Source organism: Crinia signifera, chromosome 2 (genome assembly GCF_055691185.1).
Source record: "Crinia signifera chromosome 2, ASM5569118v1, whole genome shotgun sequence".
NCBI lineage: Eukaryota > Metazoa > Chordata > Amphibia > Anura > Myobatrachidae > Crinia > Crinia signifera.
Window position 1 is genome coordinate 241,218,458 of NC_139218.1, and position 26,625 is coordinate 241,245,082.

The window sequence follows — 26,625 nt, forward strand, 5'->3', positions numbered from 1 at the left end:
TAGAATGTAAAATAGAGTGGGCTGTGTGTAATGTAATATGGGGGCTGTGTATAATGTAATATGAGGTGGGCTGTGTATATAATATGGGGGGCTGTGTATAATGTAATATGGGGTGGGCTGTGTATAATGCAATATGGAGGGCTGTGTATAATGTACAGTAATAGCGGGGAGGGGGCTGTTTATAATGTAAAATGGGGTGGGCTGTGTATAATGTAATATGGGGTGGGCTGTGTATAATGAAATATGGGGGGCTGTGTATAATGTAATATGGGGTGGGCTGTGTATAATGTAATATGGGGGCTGTGTATAATGTAATATGAGGTGGGCTGTGTATATAATATGGGGGGGCTGTGTATAATGTAATTTTGGGTGGACTGTGTATAATGCAATAATATGGGGGGCTTTGTACATTGGGCCAGATTCAGACCTGTTTGCATAGGTGCAAATTTGCAGCGGGCAGCGATCAATTTAGCCTCCACCTGCCGTGTGTGTACTCACCTTAAAATGTAAAGCACTAAGGTGCTGTGTGTGGATGCAGTACAATACTTATATTCTTCTTTTTGTTGCTGATTTTAGCATACCTCCCAACTGGAAACTGTCCCGCTGTCCTTCCCGTGGGGGCAATTGCGGGGAGTCGAAGTTCACCACCACTCTGTGGTGATCTCTTCAGTGCAGGGATAAAGAGAGTGCAGGCAGGGAGCCGGGGCTGCCCAGCTACTAGGAATGATGGAAACGGGGGTCACGGTGCTAGGCCAAGCCCTCTCCCCAGGCCAAACCAACCTGGTGTGTAGCTCCGCCCCTTCTTGTTTTGACCTTTGTCATGACAGGTCACAATTTAAATCAAACACAAGTTGTGAGGTTGTGCTATAGTTTTTACCTGCCATTGCAAAACACACCCCTGAGTGTCAGTAAATGGGTGAAGCTAGACATGCCCTTTGGAGTGGAGCATGATGGCGCAGTGCATTTTACTAGCACCTGGAATCTCCCTGAAATTAGTTTTTAAAAATAGGCAAGTATGATATACAGATGGAGCGCCCTTCATTCAGTGCCGGGGCTCGCCAGACCACCCCCTGTGACGAACCGGCGCTCCATTTGACGTGCGAGCGTGAGTTTCCTGTCGGCGGGGGATGTGAACCCTGCCCGTCTCCACTTCAGGGTAGGGTTAGGGGGAGCGGGCGGGGGCTGGCGAATCTACCGCCAGCCCCTGCAATAATGACAGGCGCTACATCTGTAACATTATTGTTGTCTTATTTGTGGATTTATTAGCACATGATAAATGCATTTTTTTGTATTGAAAAACAAAGGGATGTACACCTTTTAATTCAATTAGAACCCGAGGCAGCCCACAGTCAGCCATCTGGGATGTACCTAAAGTAGACTTCTGTTCAAGCCTGAGGAAGACGAAGATCAGTACAACTGGTGTGGGTTCTGCGAATATGTTAAGCCGTAGATCCAGGTACTTACCCCATATTGAATGGGTTAACACGCATGTGCAGGGATTTACTGCATGAAGAAAAAAGTCTGGGTACTCTTTACCTAGAACGGCGCCCGTCGCGGGCATCGCGGGTACATTTATGCCTGCCCGCGACGCGACCGACGCGATGCCCGCGATTTTCCCATTGAAAACCATGTTAAACCTGAAAAATCGCGTCGGTCGCGTCGCGGCCGGCCATAAACGTACCCGCGATGCCCGCGACGCGATGCTCCCGATTTCCCATAGGAAGCAATGTTAAAAGCCGCGATGGACCCGATTTTAGTGTTAAATGCCTCAATCCACCCGATTTGGCCATAGGAATCAATGTTAAATGGGCTACAGAGCCCATTAACCCTTAAATGTCCCCCCAAATTTTTAACGCCACCCCACGATCAACGCCAACCCGAAGCGTGGCGAGCGCAGCGAGCCCGCGAGGGGCGGCGGTACGCGTCCTCCGACCTTTTCATGCCCTACTATCCACGTCGGCGTGGTGTGAGAATAGAATAGTGTGGCGAGCGCAGCGAGCCACCGAGCCCGAAGCGTGGCGAGCGCAGCGAGCCCCGCGAGGGGACGCGGATACCTTCACAGGTAAGCGCGTCCCCTCGCGGGCTTCACAGGTGTCCGTGGCCACGCGGACACCTGTGAAGCCCGCGAGGGGACGCGCTTACCTGTGAAGGTATCCGCGTCCCCTCGCGGGGCTCGCTGCGCTCGCCACGCTTCGGGCTCGGTGGCTCGCTGCGCTCGCCACACTATTCTATTCTCAACTCCACGCCGACGTGGATAGTAGGGCATGAAAAGGTCGTAGGACGCGTACCGCCGCCCCTCGCGGGCTCGCTGCGCTCGCCACGCTTCGGGTTGGCGTGGATCGTGGGGTGGCGTACAAAAATTGGGGGGACATTTAAGGGTTAATTGGGGCTATTTGGGCTCTGTAGCCCATTTAACATTGATTCCTATGGGAAAATCGCGGGCATTGAGGCATTTAACGCTAAAATCGCGGTCAATCAGGCTTTTTAACATTGTTCTCTATGGGAAAATCGCGGTAATCGCGGGTACCCGATTTTGATGTACCCGCGATTTACCCGCGATTTACCCGCGATGCCCGCGATTACCGCGATTTTACCCGCGATGCCCGCGATTTCAATCGTGGGCGCCGTTCTAGGTAAAGAGTACCAAAGTCTGTAATTAAATATTTCTGTGCATAAAAGTCTGAGGCCACCACTTTTATTATCGCAGATAATTGAATCCACCCCACAGCGGTATGAGGGCCCTGCTCACAAGCTTACACTCTATAAGCAAAGAGGAATTGATACACAAGGTATCTGTATCTGTATTAAATCCTGGGGTGATTTATATGTTACCTGGTCTATTACTGTATATAATTTCATATCAGAATCATGAACACTCCTCATTTTGTTTCACACTTTCCCTCTAGTGCATATTCAGATCTGTCCCTCATTACCATGAAAAAAAGGTCAAACATGAAATAGATTGGGATATCGTTTAAGTATATGTATCCCATTTAGTAGATTTAAGTAATGGATTGGACATTAGAGTAGTGTTTGTTTATTCTACATGGAGCTGGATTTGCTTACATGTCATAAACATATTGGCTTCCTATACATTATTTCTGAATGACTATAAATATTTTTTTTTTAGCATAGTAAGGTTTAAGCCTTTCGCTAAAAACTGTTAGCAATTGGTAACAGCTAAATCAAAGACAACATACTTAATAGATGAAATCATTAAGGGCCTTATTCTGATCGGTGCGGATTTCTCCGCATGCGGTCGTCCCGCCGATGGTTATCGTCTGCGCATGTGCAGAGGTCACTCTGCGCATGTGCAGGCGATTTCGCCGCACGTATTCTTTACACGCCGCACAGGGGGCGTAGAGGGGCGTGAGGGGCTACTTAGCCTCATTACCCTATGCATACGCCCCGCGTTTCATGGGCGTTCCCATGCAAACGCGGGGCGTATGCATGGTAATGAAGCCGTGACGCGTGTGTAGGGGGCGGGCATCTGACATCGCCGGATGTCAGCTGCCCGCCCCCATACATGATTTCACACGGACAAGTGTCCGTGTGGTCTTGGGTGGCGGGACCTAGTGGAGCGTGCGGCCCTGCATTCGATGTTCGGCGACCATCGAATGCAGGGGCTGCTCCCAAGACGGAGGAGGCGTATCCCCGTCCACTTTCATGCGGATCGCCACATATCCGCGTACGGACGGAGGTGGCGATCCATATGGAAGGCGGGGATTCGCCTGCACGGTCGTGGCCGCATATTCTGATCGGGCCGCACCGATCAGAATAAGGGCCTAAAAGCAATCCAAGTGAAAGATCATTTTACACATTTTATTATATGTGTGCTATTTAAGTGACTCTTTTTCTCATAAAGCTTTTTCAGTTACAAATTTGTGCCATCCTCTATTCCTGCTGACAAGGATAAACATAATGGTGAAGCAGCCGCATTAATGATCCCAACGGTGTCCTAGGACGACACAGTATGGGTTCATCTCCAACACTATTGGCCGCCTGCTGTACAAACAATGCAGCCGCGCAAGCCAACTTCCGCATGAGCTACTGACAGGTCAGGAAACCTCCGTCCTCTGAAGGAGATCCTGGCCTCACCGCTCCCCCTGCAAAAGCTACAACACACATCCATTTCGTGAAATGGAGGATGTTTCTGGCCCCTCCCCGTCCTCAATCACTGACAGTCTGCTACCATCCTGTTTCGCAGGACCCATTCGTACGCGCGCAGAACAGGTCCTTCAAATGCGCACAGTACAGAGCATCGGTACTTTGCCGGTGCAGGATAGCACTCCGCCCACATCTGATTTCGGTCCAGGGTGGTTAAAAAAAGAATTGAATCACCCACAGACTCTGAATATATCAATCTTCCTCAAATTACAAATATTAATAGCACAAATGATCAGTTAATCTTAATGAACTAATTCAGTTTACTTGTCTTCAAATGTAAGAGTGCAGTTTTTATACAATTTGAAATATTGAAAAACAATGGCTTCCGGTACAGGTTTCCTAATAGACCTCTCTTATGCTTCATTGCAGAAATGGGAGAACATTTCCCAATTACGTGGTTAACCATAATACCACTATGGTCAATTCTAAATGCTCATCACAATAAAGACATTCTGAGAACGATGTTCTTTCTATTATGCCTGTAATCCAAAGTGCATTGGTCTGCAACTTCCCCTGTTGCCAATGATTAATAACCCATAAGCGGGAAGAGTCCACAAAGAAAAGTGCCAAGAGTAGCAGGTGCAGAAGGCTTTATATTATCATGACTGCTACAAGCTAATTCAGCAGTGTCAGCTGTAACTGTTATATTCTGATGATAAAATATTGCCAGGGTTGAAATTGATGTTCTTTGCTGCCCTTAAAAGGAAGCTTTACCAATGCCATGCGGAACACCACGAAATCAAATGATGTCTGTTATGCACTGAATAGGGAAATCGTTTGTACAGCATCAAATAACACAAATGTGTTACTAAACATTTTATTATTACAAGCAAATACTTAAAAAATGGATATCATGGGTCATTAATGCATGTGTTTTATCAAGCTAGCTGCATCTAAATAGTCAAATTAATGTTCCCTCTAAATAGCAGTCTGGAAATAAAAAGTTTAATCTAATGAGGAATGTGAACCTGCTGTTCTGTACAACCCTGACTAATAGATTTTAGGAGACCAGTTTTTAAAATTGTAATGTACTGTATAGTGTAAAAATGGAACAGACTCATGTAAGTGAAGTCACTTTTTTATCTGACTAGAATAAAGCACATGTTCTCAAAGTCGGTCCTCAGGACCACACACAGGCCCTTATTCAGATCTGATTGCAGTACAAATTTGTTTGGAAAATGGGCAAAACCATGTGCACTGCAGGTGGGGCAGATGTAACATGTGCAGAGAGAGTAACATTTTGGTGGGGTGTGTTGAAACTGAAATCTAAATTGCAGTGTAAAAATAATGCAGCCAGCATTTACCCTGCACAGAAACAAAATAACTCACACAAATCTAACTCTCTCTGCACATGTTACATCTGCCCCACCTGCAGTGCACATGGTTTTGCTCATTTTGCAAATATATTTGTACTGCGATCAGATCTGAATAAAGGCCTCAGTGTATGTGTTTCAGGTCTCCTCACAGAATCAAGTGAAATAAATAGCTCCACCTTTGGATCTTATAAAATGTGTCAGTAATGAGTGCACCTGTGCACTTTTTGGGTTACCTGGAAAACGTGAACTGTGTGGGATCCTGAGGATTGAGTTTGAGAACCACTGGACTAAAGGATCTAGAGCGGTATTTACTGTGCAGCCCTAATCAGCTATTACTGAGGAATTTAAGTCAGTGATAGATTGTCATGGCTCAAGTTTTTTCCTTTTATTTTAAACTGTAATTGAATACGGTGTAATGGTTAGCATTACTGCCTCACAGCACTGAGGTCATGGGTTTGATTCCCACCATGGCCCTAACTGTGCAAATTTTAAACTGGCTTTATCAAAGGTACACCTTTGATAAAGCCAGTTTAACAGGCGAAACGCATCAGGTTTACAGGAACTATTACAGAAAAGAGGTTAACTGTGGTGGGTGCGCATACAGTGCTCTCAAGCAGCCTGTCACAATTCAAGGTGTTATTCTTATGTCACCTTAAAAACAGAATGGCAGTCAATGGAATGAATTGATACCGGCGCTTTAAAAGGTCGACTCTTAGAGGTTTAGTTTCCAAATATGTCCAGTACCAGGAGTAGGAGTACGTATGGTAATTACGGATATGATAATCCTCCAGATATGAAAATAAAGCAGAGAAACAATATAGTGCATAACGTTTAAAACAACAAATTTAATAAAGGTAATGCACTCACAATTGTTAGGGGTTAAAAAGGCATGTAACAAAGGGTCCCGGGGCACAGCAGGAGGTATGCGGTCCGTCCCAGAGGCTAATCAGTTCCGGATACTGATATAGCCTGGATGCGTCCATCCACAATAGTCCCGATGTCCAGCGCAGGTACAAGGAGTCTGTCAAAGTGAAATGGCAAGGCACGCCAAACGCGTTTCGGATCCTTAATGATCCTTCGTCAGTAGCGTGCTCTTGCCCTGCCATTTCAGCGTTTAAATAACGCTGCAGATAAGCTGACCGGGTGACGCTTCCGCCTGAGCCCGGAAGCAAGATGGCCGTGCGTTCCAAGCGCCGGCTGTTATGCGTGTCAATTTGCAAGGTAAATCCCGGAAGTAAAATGGCCGTGCGTTTCACAGCGCGGACCATTGATATTTTCACACACATCAATGTACATAATAATCCAACTACTAAGAAAACATATCACCGCTATAGTCGATATCCTTCTAACAGTGCAGGTTATCAATACATCTATAAAGTGCATAGTGCGTGATTAGTGTTAATAACAAGATATATAAATAACATTCATTAGGGATCTCAGTATTTTTTTAAAAGAACATCCGGAATTTACATTAAAAACAAGAGAATAAAGAAATATAAAAATGATTATATAAAAATGCATATTTCATAAAAGGAGAGACGGTCATGGATAAAAAGATAATAATCATGTTAAAAAATGCTTCAATTCAAAATCACCGTTTAGACCACCAGGCACGAGAGTATTTAATCTGTGGATCCATCTCATTTCATTTTGTGCGAGGCGTTTATCAATGTCCCTTGTTCGCCATTTTGGTGCAATTAGTTGTATCCCCCAGAAATTGATTAGGGAGCATTCTTTAGATTGGTGTTTTTTATGAAAATGATCCGAAAGTGTATGAGTAAGTAAACCTTTGCGTATATTATATACGTGTTCGGCGAGACGTGTTTTAAGTGGTCGACTCGTTCTGCCGACATAGAAAAGATGGCACGAACACTCTAATAAGTATACAATATTTTTGGAGTGACAGGTAATAAATTCGTTAATTTTGTAGGTTTTTCCTTTCACATTAAAATCTGGTATCTTTTTATGTGTACCTTTTACTGTTTTGCACATCAAGCAATCTCCGCATCTATGAAACCCCTTAGTGCGGATGCTTTGTCTTGGGGTCTCATCAATAGTACTCTTCACCAAGTGGTTTTTTAGTGATGCTGATTTTCTATAAATAAAAGTAGGTTTGTCTGGTAAAATATTTCCTAAAATAGGGTCTTGTTTTATCATATACCAATTATTTTTAAAAACATTCTCTATTTTAAAGTGGAGACTATTGTATTGGGTGATAAAGGCCCATTGATATTTATCATCTTTTTCTTTTTTTGTTTTTTCCTTTAGCAGGTCTGTTCTTTCTATATTGTTAATTCTTGTTCTTGCTGTATCGAGTGTATCAGTTGTGTAACCTTTGGATGTTAATCTTTCAGTTATTTCTTCTATTTGTTGGTTACAAATTTCCTGATTTGAACAATTACGTTTAGCTCGTGTAAATTGACTAAAGGGGATACTCTTTAACCAGTTAGAGTGGTGTTGGCTGGTTACTTCGATGTATCCATTAGAGTCTGTGGGTTTTCGATACATTTTGGTATTTAGTCTCCCATCCTCAATGTATATAGTTAAATCGAGAAATGAAATTTCTTTTATACTATTTACAAAAACCAAATTAATTGACATATTATTCATATTAAGAGTATTACAAAAGGTAGAAAGTTTTTCCTGACCGTCTCTCCAGATAAATAAAATATCATCAATAAAACGCCGCCACAGTACCAGACCCGCCCCCAGTCGACCATCATGCCAAACTGCCGTTAATTCCCAGTGGGACATAAATAAATTGGCGTAACTGGGAGCGAATCTGGTACCCATGGCGGTTCCCACACACTGCAGATAAAAGCTTCCATTGTGATAAAAATAATTATTTGAAAGGATAAAATCAATGCTTTTTAAAATAAAATCCTTTAAATCTGCATTAAGTGTTGATAAATTTAAAAAATATGAGACTGCTTGTAAGCCCTTTTAGACCACAGGTTAGAAATACAGAGACGCATGAACTAAGACTATCCAATCGCTTCTCTCATTTAGACCCTAACCCCAGACATCGAGAAAGAGAACTGTCTCCTTTTTTAGACCAGGACCATCAGAATTACCGGAGGAGATAGTGGAAAAACAAAATCCCCTTCCTGTTAAAAGAAAAAATAAAACAAAAACTAAAAGAGGAAAAAGAGCGGGAGTAAAAAGAGTTCGAAAGACTAAAAAAGTCCCCACTAATCCTAGAAATAATAATACAGGAAGAGTATTTAATTTAACTGATCGTGACCTAACTGAAATAGAAATCAAAATATTACAGAAAGGACTAAAATTTGCCCCCAGTTGTAAACCGAATAGTTTTAATCTTTTTATAGATATTCAAAAATGTATTCGCAAATTAACTATAAAACGTTTTTTTGAGTCTAAAGACTCAGGGGAAACTGCAGAACCAATCACACTGTCCACACCTTTTAAACCACCATCCACTTTTTATCCCACACACTGCAGAGGGAGTTTTTTGGATTGTTTTAATCAAGTTGTATGTGATGAAATCACGAAAATTTTAGATAAAAAAGGAAACAAATTTGGAAAACAATGCAATTTAACAAAAAAAGAATATGAGACTCTAAAAACTCTAAAAGATGATAAATCTATTATAATCAAACCCGCCGATAAGGGTGGAAGTGTGGTAGTGATGAAAAAAGATTTATACCTAAAAGAAATAGATAAACAACTAACGACAGGAGATACATATAAAAAACTGAAAAGCGATCCTACTGCACGTATCACTAATGGTTTATTAGAACTCACCACTAATGCACTTTCAAAAGGCACTATCTCTAAAAAAGAATTTGACTTCTTAAATATAAAAGAACCCTCAGTGCCTTCTTTATATATTCTCCTGAAAATCCATAAGGATGAAAAAAATCCCCCTGGGAGACCTATTGTCTCTGGATGTAATAGCCTTACCAGCAATCTATCTGCAATGGTCGATTTCTACTTACAGCCACTCGTTTTAAAGACCAATGCATATTTGAAAGACACCGGAGACTTATTAAGAACTCTTGATAACTATGAATGGAAAGATGGAGATATTTTGTGCAGTGCAGATGTGAGCACTCTGTACACCATAATAAAGAAAGATATAGGCTTACAAGCAGTCTCATATTTTTTAAATTTATCAACACTTAATGCAGATTTAAAGGATTTTATTTTAAAAAGCATTGATTTTATCCTTTCAAATAATTATTTTTATCACAATGGAAGCTTTTATCTGCAGTGTGTGGGAACCGCCATGGGTACCAGATTCGCTCCCAGTTACGCCAATTTATTTATGTCCCACTGGGAATTAACGGCAGTTTGGCATGATGGTCGACTGGGGGCGGGTCTGGTACTGTGGCGGCGTTTTATTGATGATATTTTATTTATCTGGAGAGACGGTCAGGAAAAACTTTCTACCTTTTGTAATACTCTTAATATGAATAATATGTCAATTAATTTGGTTTTTGTAAATAGTATAAAAGAAATTTCATTTCTCGATTTAACTATATACATTGAGGATGGGAGACTAAATACCAAAATGTATCGAAAACCCACAGACTCTAATGGATACATCGAAGTAACCAGCCAACACCACTCTAACTGGTTAAAGAGTATCCCCTTTAGTCAATTTACACGAGCTAAACGTAATTGTTCAAATCAGGAAATTTGTAACCAACAAATAGAAGAAATAACTGAAAGATTAACATCCAAAGGTTACACAACTGATACACTCGATACAGCAAGAACAAGAATTAACAATATAGAAAGAACAGACCTGCTAAAGGAAAAAAACAAAAAAAGAAAAAGATGATAAATATCAATGGGCCTTTATCACCCAATACAATAGTCTCCACTTTAAAATAGAGAATGTTTTTAAAAATAATTGGTATATGATAAAACAAGACCCTATTTTAGGAAATATTTTACCAGACAAACCTACTTTTATTTATAGAAAATCAGCATCACTAAAAAACCACTTGGTGAAGAGTACTATTGATGAGACCCCAAGACAAAGCATCCGCACTAAGGGGTTTCATAGATGCGGAGATTGCTTGATGTGCAAAACAGTAAAAGGTACACATAAAAAGATACCAGATTTTAATGTGAAAGGAAAAACCTACAAAATTAACGAATTTATTACCTGTCACTCCAAAAATATTGTATACTTATTAGAGTGTTCGTGCCATCTTTTCTATGTCGGCAGAACGAGTCGACCACTTAAAACACGTCTCGCCGAACACGTATATAATATACGCAAAGGTTTACTTACTCATACACTTTCGGATCATTTTCATAAAAAACACCAATCTAAAGAATGCTCCCTAATCAATTTCTGGGGGATACAACTAATTGCACCAAAATGGCGAACAAGGGACATTGATAAACGCCTCGCACAAAATGAAATGAGATGGATCCACAGATTAAATACTCTCGTGCCTGGTGGTCTAAACGGTGATTTTGAATTGAAGCATTTTTTAACATGATTATTATCTTTTTATCCATGACCGTCTCTCCTTTTATGAAATATGCATTTTTATATAATCATTTTTATATTTCTTTATTCTCTTGTTTTTAATGTAAATTCCGGATGTTCTTTTAAAAAATACTGAGATCCCTAATGAATGTTATTTATATATCTTGTTATTAACACTAATCACGCACTATGCACTTTATAGATGTATTGATAACCTGCACTGTTAGAAGGATATCGACTATAGCGGTGATATGTTTTCTTAGTAGTTGGATTATTATGTACATTGATGTGTGTGAAAATATCAATGGTCCGCGCTGTGAAACGCACGGCCATTTTACTTCCGGGATTTACCTTGCAAATTGACACGCATAACAGCCGGCGCTTGGAACGCACGGCCATCTTGCTTCCGGGCTCAGGCGGAAGCGTCACCCGGTCAGCTTATCTGCAGCGTTATTTAAACGCTGAAATGGCAGGGCAAGAGCACGCTACTGACGAAGGATCATTAAGGATCCGAAACGCGTTTGGCGTGCCTTGCCATTTCACTTTGACAGACTCCTTGTACCTGCGCTGGACATCGGGACTATTGTGGACGGACGCATCCAGGCTATATCAGTATCCGGAACTGATTAGCCTCTGGGACGGACCGCATACCTCCTGCTGTGCCCCGGGACCCTTTGTTACATGCCTTTTTAACCCCTAACAATTGTGAGTGCATTACCTTTATTAAATTTGTTGTTTTAAACGTTATGCACTATATTGTTTCTCTGCTTTATTTTCATATCTGGAGGATTATCATATCCGTAATTACCATACGTACTCCTACTCCTGGTACTGGACATATTTGGAAACTAAACCTCTAAGAGTCGACCTTTTAAAGCGCCGGTATCAATTCATTCCATTGACTGCCTTACAGGAACTATTGCCAAAGACCAGCCTCTCTTGACACTTGCCAACTTGGATCCACCTTGAGTGCCATCTCAGCCCCGGACCAGACCCACAATTCCTCTCCAGGACTCCCAGAGCCAAATCCTGGGTCCCAAGCTTACCATCTGCTGCAAACCATCTTTTCACTCCAGGATACCCCTTGCGACTAACTAGCACCCAGCGAGTGAGGATCCGTCACCAGTGAGTGCATGGGATCAGCAAAAAGAATACCTTTACAAAATGGAGGTCATCATAGGAACGCGACTGTGACCCAGCTAAGGTGACCCAGACTACTGCTATATTATGGTATAAAACCTTCACATTTGCTGCTATAATTAGTATCTTCTTTTTAATATTCAATTTTTGATACTTTTAATTTGTAATCAATTGAGTGTCCTATATTGTTTTAATGAATTAAATGTACAATTGTTTTCATCCCATGGTGGTTATGTATACTTATTCTTCCTCAAAGTAAAGCTGTGTAAATCTATTTGCTTGTTTTTTTGTTGACGTGAGATTGACTACCTCACATCACACAGCAGCTGGACTATCAACCAATACCAGTGCCTGTTTGTCCTCACAGAGGATACCTTGGCTCCATGCAGCCTGGTGTTTGTTAGCTTATAAGTCCTGTGTAACTCCGTTAGCAGTGGGCATCTTTATTTTTGCTGAAAATGCATCTTATTTGCATCACTATGCGAATTAGACGCTCAAGCACAATCTACTTTTGAAAATTATATGCGTAATGCCTATATTCTGTATGTGACCACAGTGCTACACAATAGAGCAGCATTTCATAAGCACATACAGCAACGGTCACACGGAATACAGGGATAATGCATATCATTTTAATCAGCAGAAGCTGCTTGTGCATTGGAATTGTTTTTGGAATAAGACACATGTTAAGTTAAAAAGTTGCATTAAATATGCTTGGGGCTACAGAGTTATAGAAAGGCTATTTAATGTGCCAGTAAACTTGGTGGCTGATTCAGACCTGTTCGTACAGTCCAAATTTGGCAACTGTCCGATGGTTTGGGGACTGTGCATGCACATTTTCCACAATGCGCATGTGCAGGGCCTGGCTATGAGCACCTTCAGAAAATGTGTTTGTGTTTGCAAGATTCTCACACACATCTGTTCACAGCCGTGCAAATCTCATAAAGCGGGATTTCACAGGGCGGTGGCTACCTGCTTGCTAGGCTACAAACACTCTGAATCAGGCCCTCGATGTATGTGGACAAATATGTAGGTTCCACTGATTATGTGTGATTTGAGATTTAGTTAACATAAAAGTAAGCAAGTTCTGTACAAATGGGGTAGGTAACATGGGGCACAACTTCTGCTGTGAAACTACAACAGCAGAATGCCTTGCCACATTTGTAACAAGCCACAGCAGCGTGAGCGCCACACATTTGCTACCCCTGTACTGTACACTTTGGTTCTTGGAGATTGTCATTATTTTATAGAATTATTGGTGTATTGTGGTACAATACAGTTAATCATTTATGAACATTTGTGGTGTGATTTTACCAGCATTGTGGTTTACTATGAGCACAATATATAAACATAAGGACTGTACAAAACAACCATCATGAGTGTTAGATGCCCGTGTGCGTGTAAGGTACATGTGATGACTGCTGCTGATGTTAGAACATCCATAGAGAGCATCAGAATGGGAAGCAGTCTCACAGGATGACCCACTCACTACATTGCAATTTACTGATCACCTCTAATTCAGGAGCAGTGTTTGTATTATTTGAAATTCCGGCAGCTTAATCTCAGAATTTTTCTCATTTTATGTCTAGTTTCCGATAGGTAATTAGTACTGTATAAGCTCTGTGAATACTGTAGTGCATGTTACCTGTAACAGGATGTGTTTACTAATATAATCTTCTCCAGTTCCATTATTAGTAGAGAGAACCGTTGTAAAAGATGGATGTAGAGCATGAATCTGCAAAAAAGCAGAATACTGTATATGAAGCTTAGCATTTCTGAAACATGCGTCATCAGATATCTACTTAATTACTTTATTTTTGTTATTTTTCAACATTTACATACCTGTAACAATGGGGGAAGTCGCTCTAACACTGTATCACAGGCCATCCGCAAGTCAGCCATCTCTTCAGTGCTGGTCAGAGGCAGAGCATCACCCATCACATCATACACTGCGGACAGCTCCTGCATATATTTTGAAGCACTGCAATGAAAATCCCAAGAAATGGTGCATCGGTATTGAGGCTTGGGAAAAGTTAGGTTATTTGAAATTATATTGGCATCCAATTAATCTTTGAAATGTGTAAAGCCAATATATTAACATTAGCACCCACCTAGCAGATATGTATTTCAATGTAACTATAAGGACATGTATTTAAATAGCCCACTAAAAGAATAATAACAATATAAAACCTATGATACTTGATCAATAAATGATAATGTATCAAATGACCCACGGGTCATGATGTCCAATGATGTCCAATAAGTTTTCCTGATGATCCTCGATCTAAGAAGCCACCTCTGGGCATTCCTTTACCAAATATGGCTCCTGGACATTTTTCCAGTGATTCCTGTCACCAGTAAAGGCCTGCACAGGACTCTGGATAATGTGTGGTATCGGCCTCCATTAACCCAGGGGTTCCTGTGCACATCAGACTTTGAATCTGTTATAGATTTACAATGTTCCTGCAGCATATGCATACCTTTTCAGATCGGCTGCAAAAAATGGCAAGTTGAGTGTGGGGTGCGCTATTATCAGCAGCTGGCTATGGGGTTGTGAATCCCCTAATTATCAAAGAAGAAAAGTGCAATAAGCCAGCGCTGGCTGAATGATTGGTTCCTTTTCAGATCCGCTGCAACCTAAGATGCAGGACAGACGCAAATTTCAGCCACCACTGAATCAGCTCCTGATTAAGTGCATGGATCAGACTTGCATGTCCTTACTGAAATTTGGGTCTGATTATGGTACTTGCAAAAGCAAATTATCTCTCTAATGGACAAAACCATTTTCACTGCAGGGGGGGGGGGGGGGGGGGGGCAGATGTATAGAGAGTTAGATTTGGGTGAGTTATTTTGTTTCTGTATAGAGTAAATACTGGCTGCTTTATTTTTACACTGCAATATAGATCTCAGTTTGATGTACAAACCCCACCCAATTCTAACTCTCTGTGCACATATTACATAAGCCCCACCTGCAGTGCACATGGTTTTATCCATTAGAGTGAGAATTTCCTTTTTTAAGTGAACCAGAATCAGGCCCTTTGACCTTTTTTTCCACCCTTTCTCATTAATGTGAATGCATTTATGACCACTCTTTTCACTATCCATATCTCAGATGTATTGTGATAAATTTGTCCAAATCTGAAGTGCGATATTTGTACACATTCCAAGGATAGATCAAACATTTCATGCAGGGACAGAGCTTGCAAGAAATGAATCCTCTTCCTGTATATCTTAGGGTATTTTTCATAAAAAATACCTTGAACTCGTGACTTTATCTGTTGCTAGAACTGGTGATCCAAGAGGTCAGCCGATACTGTGCTCTGCTATGATCTCTGATGTGGTAGTGGGACGCCTGTTTTACAGGATCACTTTACGGCACTGGGGGTCACAGCAAGAGCACAGCGAGCAAATAACCAGCTGCCCGCAACAGATCACCAGTCCTTGGGTACAGGTAAATATAATGGTTTTATTTATTTATTTTACACAGTGATCTATTAGATACACATGGCAGTTCACAAACAGCATCTCTTTTCTCAGCCTTTATTATCAGCAATGAGGACTCTGACAGAAGTACTATTAATTGAATGTGAATATAGCATTATCACAGGGCTCCCCCCAGTATTTTTTAACATAATAGGGGAAATTTACTAAGATGTGTATTCTACTTCACATGTGATGTTGCTATGGGCAACCAATCAGAATCTACTTCTTATTTATTTAGCACCCTCTAGAACTGGGTTCGCCAGCCCGTCACTTGCGAGCGACAGGTAGCTCGCCGGGTGATTACCGGTAGCTGGGCTGAGCTCCGACGTGTTCTGTTGCTCAGTTTTTGGCAGCAGGTCAAATGCGCGGTTATAGTGACCTCCTACCGCTCCGCTGATGTGTAGGAGTTCTTGCTTGGCGACAGGAGGTCAAAGGCGCTAGATAGAAAGTGACCTCCTGTCGCTTCTCCGTCGTTTAGCGGATCTCGCTTGGTGGCAGGAGGTCAACGCAGCAAGAAAGTGACCTCCGGCTGTAAAGTGACTCTCTTTGCAGCCAGAGGTCACTTTATTGCGGCGTGAGGTGACTTCCAGCGGGAGATTTCTCGCCTTCTCCTTCATGCTGTGCTCCTTTGTCGCCTCTGCCGTTGCTGCTCCACTTGGGCCTATCCGGATCTGGTAAGTGTCACTTTGCTGTTTTTTTTTAAACTGTGTGTGTGTGACTATTTGAGGCACAGGCTTTGTGCAGTGCACATCCATAGTTCAATTTGCCTGTGACTCACGCCCGCAGCCCATCTGAGACATGTACACTCCCACCTGCCTACCTGTCTGTGAGGAAACACCACCACACCCCTGACCTTCACAACTCACAGACACAGCCAGTGCTTGTCTTAGTCATTGGAAGTGAGTCTGGAGACCTTGAAAAGCAAAGGCTGAGCTGGGGAAGAGGTGCTGATGGAAGTTCCACAGAGGTGTTGCACTGCTTTCACTGCTGTATAATGGGCATCATGTGTGGGGCATATGTATAATGGAGCATCACAATGTAGGGCATATGTATAATGAGCATCAAGGTGTGGGGCAAATGTATAATGGAGCATCATGGTGTGGGGCATATGTATCATGTGTGTGGCATACTGTATGTATAAGTATATATGCAGCTCTCAGAGCACTGGCCATGCCCCCAGAGCAGAAAAAAAGGGGGGATGTGGCCTTGTAGAAGTTCCACGATAGTAGGTCATGCCCCCTAATTTCGTGCGAAATACCTTCGACACTCACAGATGTCCCTTCTACTCTGCCTCCAGTGTTGGGAGGTATGTATGCAGTTATTGGACATTGCAGTGTGTGGCATTTTGTGTCTGAGGCATTGAGGTATGTGGCATAATGTGTCAGGGGCATTACAGTGTATGGCATAATGTGTAAAGTGCATTATTTGGTCATTAGGCAGATTTTTTTTTTTTTTGTACATTTTAGTAGCTCTTCGGGTTGCTTATTTTGCCGCGAGTAGCTCACGCCCCAAAAAAGGTTGGAGACCACTGCTCTAGAACATGCATGTCCAAACTATGGCCCGCCAGCTGTTGTGAAACTACAAGTTCCATCATGTATTGGCACAGTTTTGCTATTAGCGAATGCTAAAACTATGGCAAGGCATGCTGGGATGGGATGTGTAGTTTCACAGCAGCTGGAGGGCCACAATTTGGACATGCCTGCTCTAGAAGATAGTAGACAGGATCTGACTAGTTGCCCATAGCAACATTACATGTTAAGTAGAATCACATTAATGGCTTGGAGGAGATTTTTGCAAAATCTCTTGCAGTTGCCTTTTAGTAAATTCATAAATAATAAGAGAAGAATGTGAAAACAACCTTTTTCACATAATTTTAGCCTCTTGCATATTTTCGAGAAAGCAGTGTGAAGATTTGCAATGCAAGCCGGCATATGTTCAACTCTGCTTCAGACCCAATATTACAGCTGTTGCAGTTAATCTCTAAATCTCCAAGAACATCTATGCAGTTTTCTCCTGCTAAATGCATGAAACCAGATTTTAAAGACTGATAACCAATGTGTGAGCATGTAATCATATAAAAGTGTATGGTGTTTTTTATACGCATTAACCAATAAACACAAGCAGTTCCAGCTAAATGCAGTCTGGCTGGTCCACATGCCTCTTGTATTGCACCTGCATGCAAAATTACATTTCTTTTTATAGGAAAAGGAAAATTAATAAAGGGTACAGCACAATGAAGCCCCTTGCAGGCGAGGGCAGGAGCCTGTAAGGGGCTCCATTGCGCATGCCTTGCTGTCTGAGTCCCGGCAGTCGAGATTCCAACATCGGACTAATGACTGTAGGAATTGCCACTGTCAGCATGATATACCACACCCGGGGTGAAAGCCCACTTTGAGGAAGACCAGTACTTAGGACAAGGGCCGACAACAGAAATCTTGGGACCCCATACACTGATATCTTGCCCTGCCACCACCCCACCCCCTCAAACACTATCACTCCCTACCCCTATGCTGGAACTTAATTCAGGTGGATGCTATTCAAACAGCTGCTGCATTTTTGTATGCACCTGTTGTGGGAAATTACGCAAAAGCCACAAGAGGCACCTTAAGGAAAAAAGACCTCCTAAGCTTCTGTGGTCTGCTGCTAGGTTCAAAGACATTTAGAGAAAGGTTTGTCAGTCGCACAGAGGTAGATTTATTGTAACAAACGGGTGGACCCTCATAGCATAATTGATTAATTGAATATATGTAAATGCGAGGGTGTGCTACCAGAGGCACAGACAGGATATTTTAAGGAGGACAGAAAAGAGTGCCTTTTCTTGGTGCACCTAGAGAAATAATACTTAGTAAAACATCACTTTTATTGAGTTCATTTAAAATAGTTGCGAAGATATAAAAAGGACTGGACAACACGTAAGACAACAAATAGTGATTTTTAAAAAGGATAAGAATCCTCACCTAGCGGGACCCCACTACCCGTTATCACCGTTATTATTTATAATAGATGTAGTGTGGCACGGAAGACTTGTTAATATTACCAAAGTCATGTAATGTGGATAAGTCAGGTTTGTAACTTTATCATATACAATGTATCACAATAGTCCTGAGGCTCACTTAGTGCAGCCACCAGCACGCGCTTGAACACGGATGTGATGCCGTTTCAGCGCTGCTGTTAGGCTTGCTGGAGCCAGTAGTTCCACAACCTGCGTTCCAACCGCAGAGCTGAGTCTGAGGTGTGCCTGTGTGCACTCCCTCGCTCATGTGGATCTAGAACAGGCAGGGACACACACGGCTCTGGCGCCAGAGACCGTGTCAGTGTACTGATTGGGGACCGTGTCCAACGGAAACCCCAATGTAGCCAACAACAAATATATATACAGTTTGTAAGTGGGGAGGGGAAAGTGGGGTATTAGACACACTAGGTGTGTAGTTAGTCGAGCGTACGCTTTCGCAAAAAAGCTTCCTCAGGACCACGTGGTCCTGAGGAAGCTTTTTTGCGAAAGCGTACGCTCGACTAACTACACACCTAGTGTGTCTAATACCCCACTTTCCCCTCCCCACTTACAAACTGTATATATATTTGTTGTTGGCTACATTGGGGTTTCCGTTGGACACGGTCCCCAATCAGTACACTGACACGGTCTCTGGCGCCAGAGCCGTGTGTGTCCCTGCCTGTTCTAGATCCGCATGAGCGAGGGAGTGCACACAGGCACACCTCAGACTCAGCTCTGCGGTTGGAACGCAGGTTGTGGAACTACTGGCTCCAGCAAGCCTAACAGCAGCGCTGAAACGGCATCACATCCGTGTTCAAGCGCGTGCTGGTGGCTGCACTAAGTGAGCCTCAGGACTATTGTGATACATTGTATATGATAAAGTTACAAACCTGACTTATCCACATTACATGACTTTGGTAATATTAACAAGTCTTCCGTGCCACACTACATCTATTATAAATAATAACGGTGATAACGGGTAGTGGGGTCCCGCTAGGTGAGGATTCTTATCCTTTTTAAAAATCACTATTTGTTGTCTTACGTGTTGTCCAGTCCTTTTTATATCTTCGCAACTATTTTAAATGAACTCAATAAAAGTGATGTTTTACTAAGTATTATTTCTCTAGGTGCACCAAGAAAAGGCACTCTTTTCTGTCCTCCTTAAAATAGGTTCAAAGACACAGCATCAAACCACCTGTGTGACTATCAGAGATCAGAGTAAACCTGAGCAAACTAAGGAGGTCCAGTGAAATCACACCACCAGAGCTAGTGATGCTGCATCTGTAGACACATTTGCATACACTTGCTTCAGCCTTCAACACTCCTTGAAAATGGGGCCGATATGGGCTCTGTGAATCTATAAAGGTTATGTATAGAATAGATGATTGATCCAAGACAAAGCCACTATTAAATGCTAAATATGTTGTGTGTAAAATGTTAAGTGACATTTCAGAGTATACTGTATGGGGAAGGTAACAATAAGTAAATTTTTTAAAGTTAAATGTGGAAAATTAGTAAGCTGGCTCGATAAACCCTGAGAAGACCAAGAATACGTCTCTAAGAAATGGCTGAAATATACAGAGCTTGCCTTCCTTGTCAAAGGTGAGTGTCATGGCAAAGAGTCCCTGGTGTCATGAGTGTCCAAGAGTCTCATGGCAAAGAGCCGGTCTGCTTCCGAAAAAACTTGGGCCTTACTACTGATATAAAGTTGAGTCTGAAAATATGCCATGGGATAGGCCTCTCCATGAATGATACAAGAGAAAAGAGAAAAAAGAATGCCCCTGGTGTGGTGCACCTGCAATTACTTAACATTTAACTTTTATTGAATAACAATAAAATAGGCTGTGAAATATAAAACACATTCAACATCAAGTGAAAGATAAAGACAAAGACAATGAGTGTTTAAAAATAAGGTGGCGAGCAGGTGGCACACTGTAATAACCACTTTATATTTTTAATAATGATTCATATCAGTTGTGGGTATGCTTAACTGTGATGTGTGTGCAGTTTTTCAGATGTATTCCCTTTAATAAAGGCTATGTAGCCTGGGATTTGTCTGCAACACTTTGAAACATTTTATTTCATTTCAATAACTGTTTTACTATAGAGGAGATTGGTAACAATTTGTTGGAGGTGCTAGATTGCAAGATTGTCTGTGCTAATTGGGTTAATGGTGAAATTAACTCCAAATGATGTTTAAATTAATGAGAGGATGGCTGGTTATGACGTATGGGGTTCCCTTTCACCCACTAGTAACATCTGACGGCCATGACAAGTACAGCTGTTACAATGGCTACTGATGTGCTATCAGAGTTGTCATATATCGCGGTTAACAGCTAAAGGTAGTAAAGGGCATCTCATTAAATGAAAAATCCCTATAGTTGTGGTATGAGCCATTTCTTATAGGGATTAGTAGGGATTTACCACCAATACAATAGCAGACGAATGGCACATGGCACTTTATAAGTGCAAATCTATCCTTGTATGGATTATGTGCTACAATCGTTGTCCAGGTCAAACACAGCGTATCTGGATACATGTACCGGCTGCAAGACCGTGTATACCATTAAGGCTTGCAATATCCCGGTTACCAGTACTGAGAGTGAACTGGTCACACCAAATTGACCTGGACAACGATTGTAGCACATAATCCATACAAGGATAGATTTGCAATTATAAAGTGCCATGTGCCATTCGTCTGCTATTGTATTGGTGGTAAATCCCTACTAATCCCTATAAGAAATGGCTCATACCACAACTATAGGGATTTTTCATTTAATGAAATGCCCTTTACTACCTTTAGTTGTTAACCGCGATATATGACAACTCTGATAGCACATCATTAGCCATTGTAACAGCTGTACTTGTCATGGCCGTCAGATGTTACTAGTGGGTGAAAGGGAACCCCATACGTCATAACCAGCCATCCTCTCATTAATTTAAACATCATTTGGAGTTAATTTCACCATTAACCCAATTAGCACAGACAATCTCGCAATCTAGCACCTCCGACAAATTGTTACCAATCTCCTCTATAGTAAAACAGTTATTGAAATGAAATAAAATGTTTCAAAGCGTTGCAGACAAATCCCAGGCTACATAGCCTTTATTAAAGGGAATACGTCTGAAAAACTGCATACCCACAACTGATATAAATCATTATTAAAAATATAAAGTGGTTATTACAGTGTGCCACCTGCTTGCCACCTTATTTTTAAACACTCATTGTCTTTATCTTTCACTCGATGTTGAATGTGTTTTATATTTCACAGCCTATTTTATTGTTATTCAATAAAAGTTAAATTTTAAGTAATTTCAGGTGCACCACACCAAGGGACATACTTTTTTCTCTTTTCTCTTGTATAAAATATTATATGTCCATAGGTTGCACACCTTCGTAAAATACAGACAAGCATCTTTGTCATATTTCAATAGAAGGTCCAGTTTATCTATATAACCAATTAAATACGTTTTTGGGTCCTGTGCGATTGGCAAAAAAAAAACCCTCTTTTTCTCTCCATGAATGACATTCTTCTTATCACTTGTTACAAATGTTAAGGGGAGAAATGTAATAGGATGAGAGATTTAGAAAGTGAGAGATTTAGTAAGAAATCTCCAGTTTCTTTAAAACGGCAATCATTTACACGGCAAAACCAGTTTGCCTTTGAAGTGTAAATAATTGCTGCATTAAAAAAACTGGAGATTTCTTACCAAATCTCTCACTTTCTGAATCTCTCATCCTATAAAATGTCAACCTATATGTTGCTCCAGCCAATCAGCTCCTGTCATTTTTCAAACGCTTGGCAGTTAGGAGCTGATTGGCTGGAGCACCATTTAACATACATAACGAGTAACAACAAGAATATCCCTCATTGTTAAATCTGCCCCTACATATTGTAAAGTTTATATATTGAGATATAATGAGATCAAACACACTCCTGACTACAGACAGACAGGCACAGCGACAGCAGATAACTTTACATTCTGAAAAGGTGGAAAACTGGACCTACAGTACTGTATTTTTTTCTGCATTAAATCTTTTTTTTCCAGCATTGTGAATCTGACAACCAACAAAATCAATTTTAATAATTTCACTTTGAGTTACTCAAGCCCATTGTTTTATTACATAGCAAAAAGAATTACAGTCCTTTGCTGAAGTTTCAGGCAGTTTGCCAATAACTACTTTACAGCAATAAAATACATACAAATTAAGGCATCTCATGTGGAAAATTCATTCAACAGTCTCAAAAGCCAAATGAATGGTAATTGCTTTGAACACAATGCGGTGGCAATGAAATCAGATTGAATCATGCTTTTAAATATATATCTACATTCTAAAGTGCCAAGATAATTATGAATTATGCAAATAAAAAATACAGTTCAGTGCCATAACTGCTGCTAGGTAGCAAGAGGGACATTTGTGGAAAGCTGGAGGTGAGCTATTTCACCACTGAGGTTCCACTGCCCAGGTACAATTAAACATCTTCATCTGATGATATCAGTATATAAATTATCCTAAATGAAAAATGCAATGACCTAATCCAATATACCAACCTGCAGTATTTATTTGATAACCCAGATATGCAAATTTTATATAATGATGGAGGGAAAGAAAACCTATACTAGGTCAAGGTACTTTTGTGTATATTTATCAAAGCTTGGAAAGAGATAAAGTGGAGAGAGAAACCAACCACCTTCTGACTGTCACTTTTCAAAGATACGGGCCCATTTATCAATGAGCTTTAGCTACAGTATTTGAAACAGATTGAGCATGATAAATTGTTCTTCAGCCATTTTGCTCCCAAATTACATTTCTCATGAGCTGATTGGTTAGTGCATCATTTATCATACACAAAGAGTTTCAAATAGCTAAATATCCTTCATAAATAGTCTCTGTAGACCAAATTTCATATCAACTTACAAAACTTTGAAATAGTATAGACTCTATAAAATTCTGTCTAGTACAGTATAATCCAAGATCTATCAGCAATATAATCAACAAAATATCAGCACTGTAAATAGCGCATGTAGATACAGCATAATCCCTAATATGTGTGTTACAGAACTCATTGTATACTAACCAAAAGTGATGATGATCATTACTGATAATGGGGGGCGGGGGCACTTGATATTGAAGATATACACTATGAACTGGGAAGAATTAAATGTAAATGCAGAACTCTAAGATCAGCATGTTCATCTGATGGACTCTCTCAGTCCGCGGCTATTTTGAAATTTTGCGATGGCTCGTGAGCTAATCGAAGCTTGCGGACCGGCAGCCAATCAGGAGCCACCACTGCTGCTCCTGACTGGATGCCAGACCGATTGGCTCATGAGCATGTAATCACCCTTGGTAATGAGCATTTAACTACCCCATGGCAAAGAGCATGTAGCCCCTGGCATAGAGCATGTACGTAGGTGGCACTTATGTGGCATAACATGTAATGGGCATCATGGTGTGGTATAATATGTAATGGGCTTCACAGTGTGTGGCATAATGTGTAATGGGCTTCACGGTGTGTGGCAAAATGTGTAATGGGCATTACAGTGTTTGGCCTTATGTGTTATGGGCATTACAGAGCAATACAGTAACGGGCCCCCTTTCTGTGAGGTCATGCCCCATATTGAGCATGCATGGCTTTGCCATGCAAGGGTCCCTACTACAGGAGGAATTTGGGACAACCCACTACTATATTTCTAGATTCTACTCCTCAAATCCCATTCTGCTAGGTCCTTTGCTAACCTGACTCTCTGACCACCAGGATATTACTGCTCTTTCTCCAGACTCAATGCTGTGATCACTTTGGCTGAAGAAGAAAATACAATACCCAGCCCTGCTCTTATCAACTGGCCTGGGCCCAATCATTGCTGAAGTCTGCCCTGCCTTGGTACATCTATTGGCTCTATCTTTCAATGTATCTCAGTTTCAGATCTAGCACAAGAAGCGTGGCTGACCGTATAATAAAATAAACCTTACTAAATTACACAGAATAAATCCCACACTCTCAATCTTCGCTTAATGGAAAAAACATGATTTTTTTTATACCTAGACATATTCACAAGTGTCTAATATGTATCTTTAGTAAGTGCTGCAAGTTTATATTCACCTTCCTGACACAGCTTTAAATTAAACATGCCGCCCAGTGTCTGCTGTGCCTATTATTGAATCTAAAACCAATGTAATGCTCACCCAAGCATGCATCACTCAGAATGGATAAGTACAAATGGGTTTATTTCTCTGGAGAGATCCTAACAGCCTCTGAAACAATGTGTACAAGAAATGCTCACCACATGAATTACAGAAGGTATCGCTGGATGTGTCTCTTACAAATACAATTTGTAGGACACCACAAAACATATTGTGCAAGAAATCAGAATATACAGTAATGTTGGAACAAGACTTAAACACCTAAGAATATAAAATATATACCATAGTGGGTTTTATATACAAAATAGTGTCTATTGTGCATGAAATCAGAATCTAGTGTTGGAACAAGACAAGGGATAATACTTAAGATAAAGGTTATTTACTATGCTATGTTTTTGTGTTAGGTCACTTATTTATACCATCTTCTCTGGTATGAGTTACAATTATTTCACAAATAGTAAGGTTTGTTTTTTAAAACTGTTAGAACACATTTATGTAATAGCAGGAAATAGGTATGTATCTGTATTGTATTTTATATTGTGCATCCATGAATTACATTGGGTTGAGTACAATGAGAGGCCCAAGGCACAAACTTATTACATTATATATTATTATTATTACATTATATACATAGGGCTTAATTTAAAGATGTACGTTCAACAAACATCTGCTGAACCATTGTACATACCAGCTGTGCTACGATATGCTAATGCCACAGAAGGTGTCCTGTGTAAAGACTGGCTCCTGTGTTTCTATCTATAGACATCAGCCATCTGATAAACCTCACCAGAGGCTAAAGGCCTAAGGACTGCGTCAACCTCATATATATCGAATGTGGTCCTTTTGCATGCAATACAGTATATCACTGCCTGGCTCAGGAGCAATCCAATAAATTGCTTCTGCAGCAAGAGCGACTCAGAGAGTCAATAGCGGTGTGCATGGGACTGCGCACAGCATCGAACCTTCTATCTTCTAATCACAGGAAAAGAACCCAAATTGGAGGTAAATTGGGCATTACAATATATATGGATGCGTGCCCACTGGCGAGATTAAATCAAACAATGAATCAATTTACACGTATTAATAATCTGTTCACTTTTTCATTCGAAAAGGTAATTAAAAAGAACAGAACATAGTGCAATATTGTTCAGGTATTATATAGAGTTTATTTTCATGTAATCCACTCACATTCTATGCGCATATCAAGGGGTCTTTTTTTTTCCATCTCCCAAATATAGGCCCTTATTCAGATCTGATCGCAGTACAAATTTATTCTCAAAATGGGCATAACCATGTGCACTGCAGGTGGGGCAGATGTAACATGTATAGAGAGAGTTAGATTTGTGTGAGTTGTTTTGTTTCTGTGCAGGGTAAATACTGGCTGCATTATTTTTACACTGCAATTTAGATTTCAGTTTCAACACAACCCACCCAAATTTAACTCTCTCTGCACGTTACATCTGCGCCACCTGCAGGGCACATTGTGTTGCCCATTTTGAGAACAAATTTGTACTGCAATCAGATCTGAATAAGGGCCTTAATGCAATACTGTAGGTTTAAAATTACAGAATATACACATGGTTAAAAAAAAAATGCTCACATATAACCCATTCAGGGTAACGGATTCCAGCAGCGAGCAGTCAGAGTATGACAATCTGCACTCCCACAAGGCAGGTGGATCAGGTGGTTCCGTTCGGTGGTTTTCTATCGCTTAAGTGTGCTTTCGGGCACAAACGGCCCTTTCTCAAAAGCATATGGAGCATCAGTGAGGTGGGGACCTACTAATATACCCACATAGATGATTAAGATTAAACACACATAATCTGGACCGGTGCCGCTCTACCAGAAAGGCACTTCCTCCTATGCGTTCCACCACATTCACTTCCTGCGTTTCAAAGGCAATCTTTTA

General features: G+C 41.1%; 1 protein-coding gene across 6 annotated transcripts in view; it reads right to left on the reverse strand.

Annotated features, from left to right (window-relative positions):
- LOC146060654 (uncharacterized) overlaps positions 1-26,625 on the reverse strand; it is a 483,494-nt gene that overhangs the window by 46,153 nt on the left and 410,716 nt on the right. For 5 of the 6 annotated variants that reach the window (XM_083174095.1, XM_083174093.1, XM_083174092.1 and 2 more), the window contains 2 exons: positions 13,936-14,074; positions 13,739-13,846 (listed from right to left, as the gene is read on the reverse strand). In XM_083174095.1, the coding sequence (XP_083030221.1) occupies positions 13,739-13,846; positions 13,936-14,074 (247 nt within the window). The remainder of the gene's footprint in view (positions 1-13,738; positions 13,847-13,935; positions 14,075-26,625) is intronic. The other variant, XM_083174094.1, reaches the window with a different exon arrangement.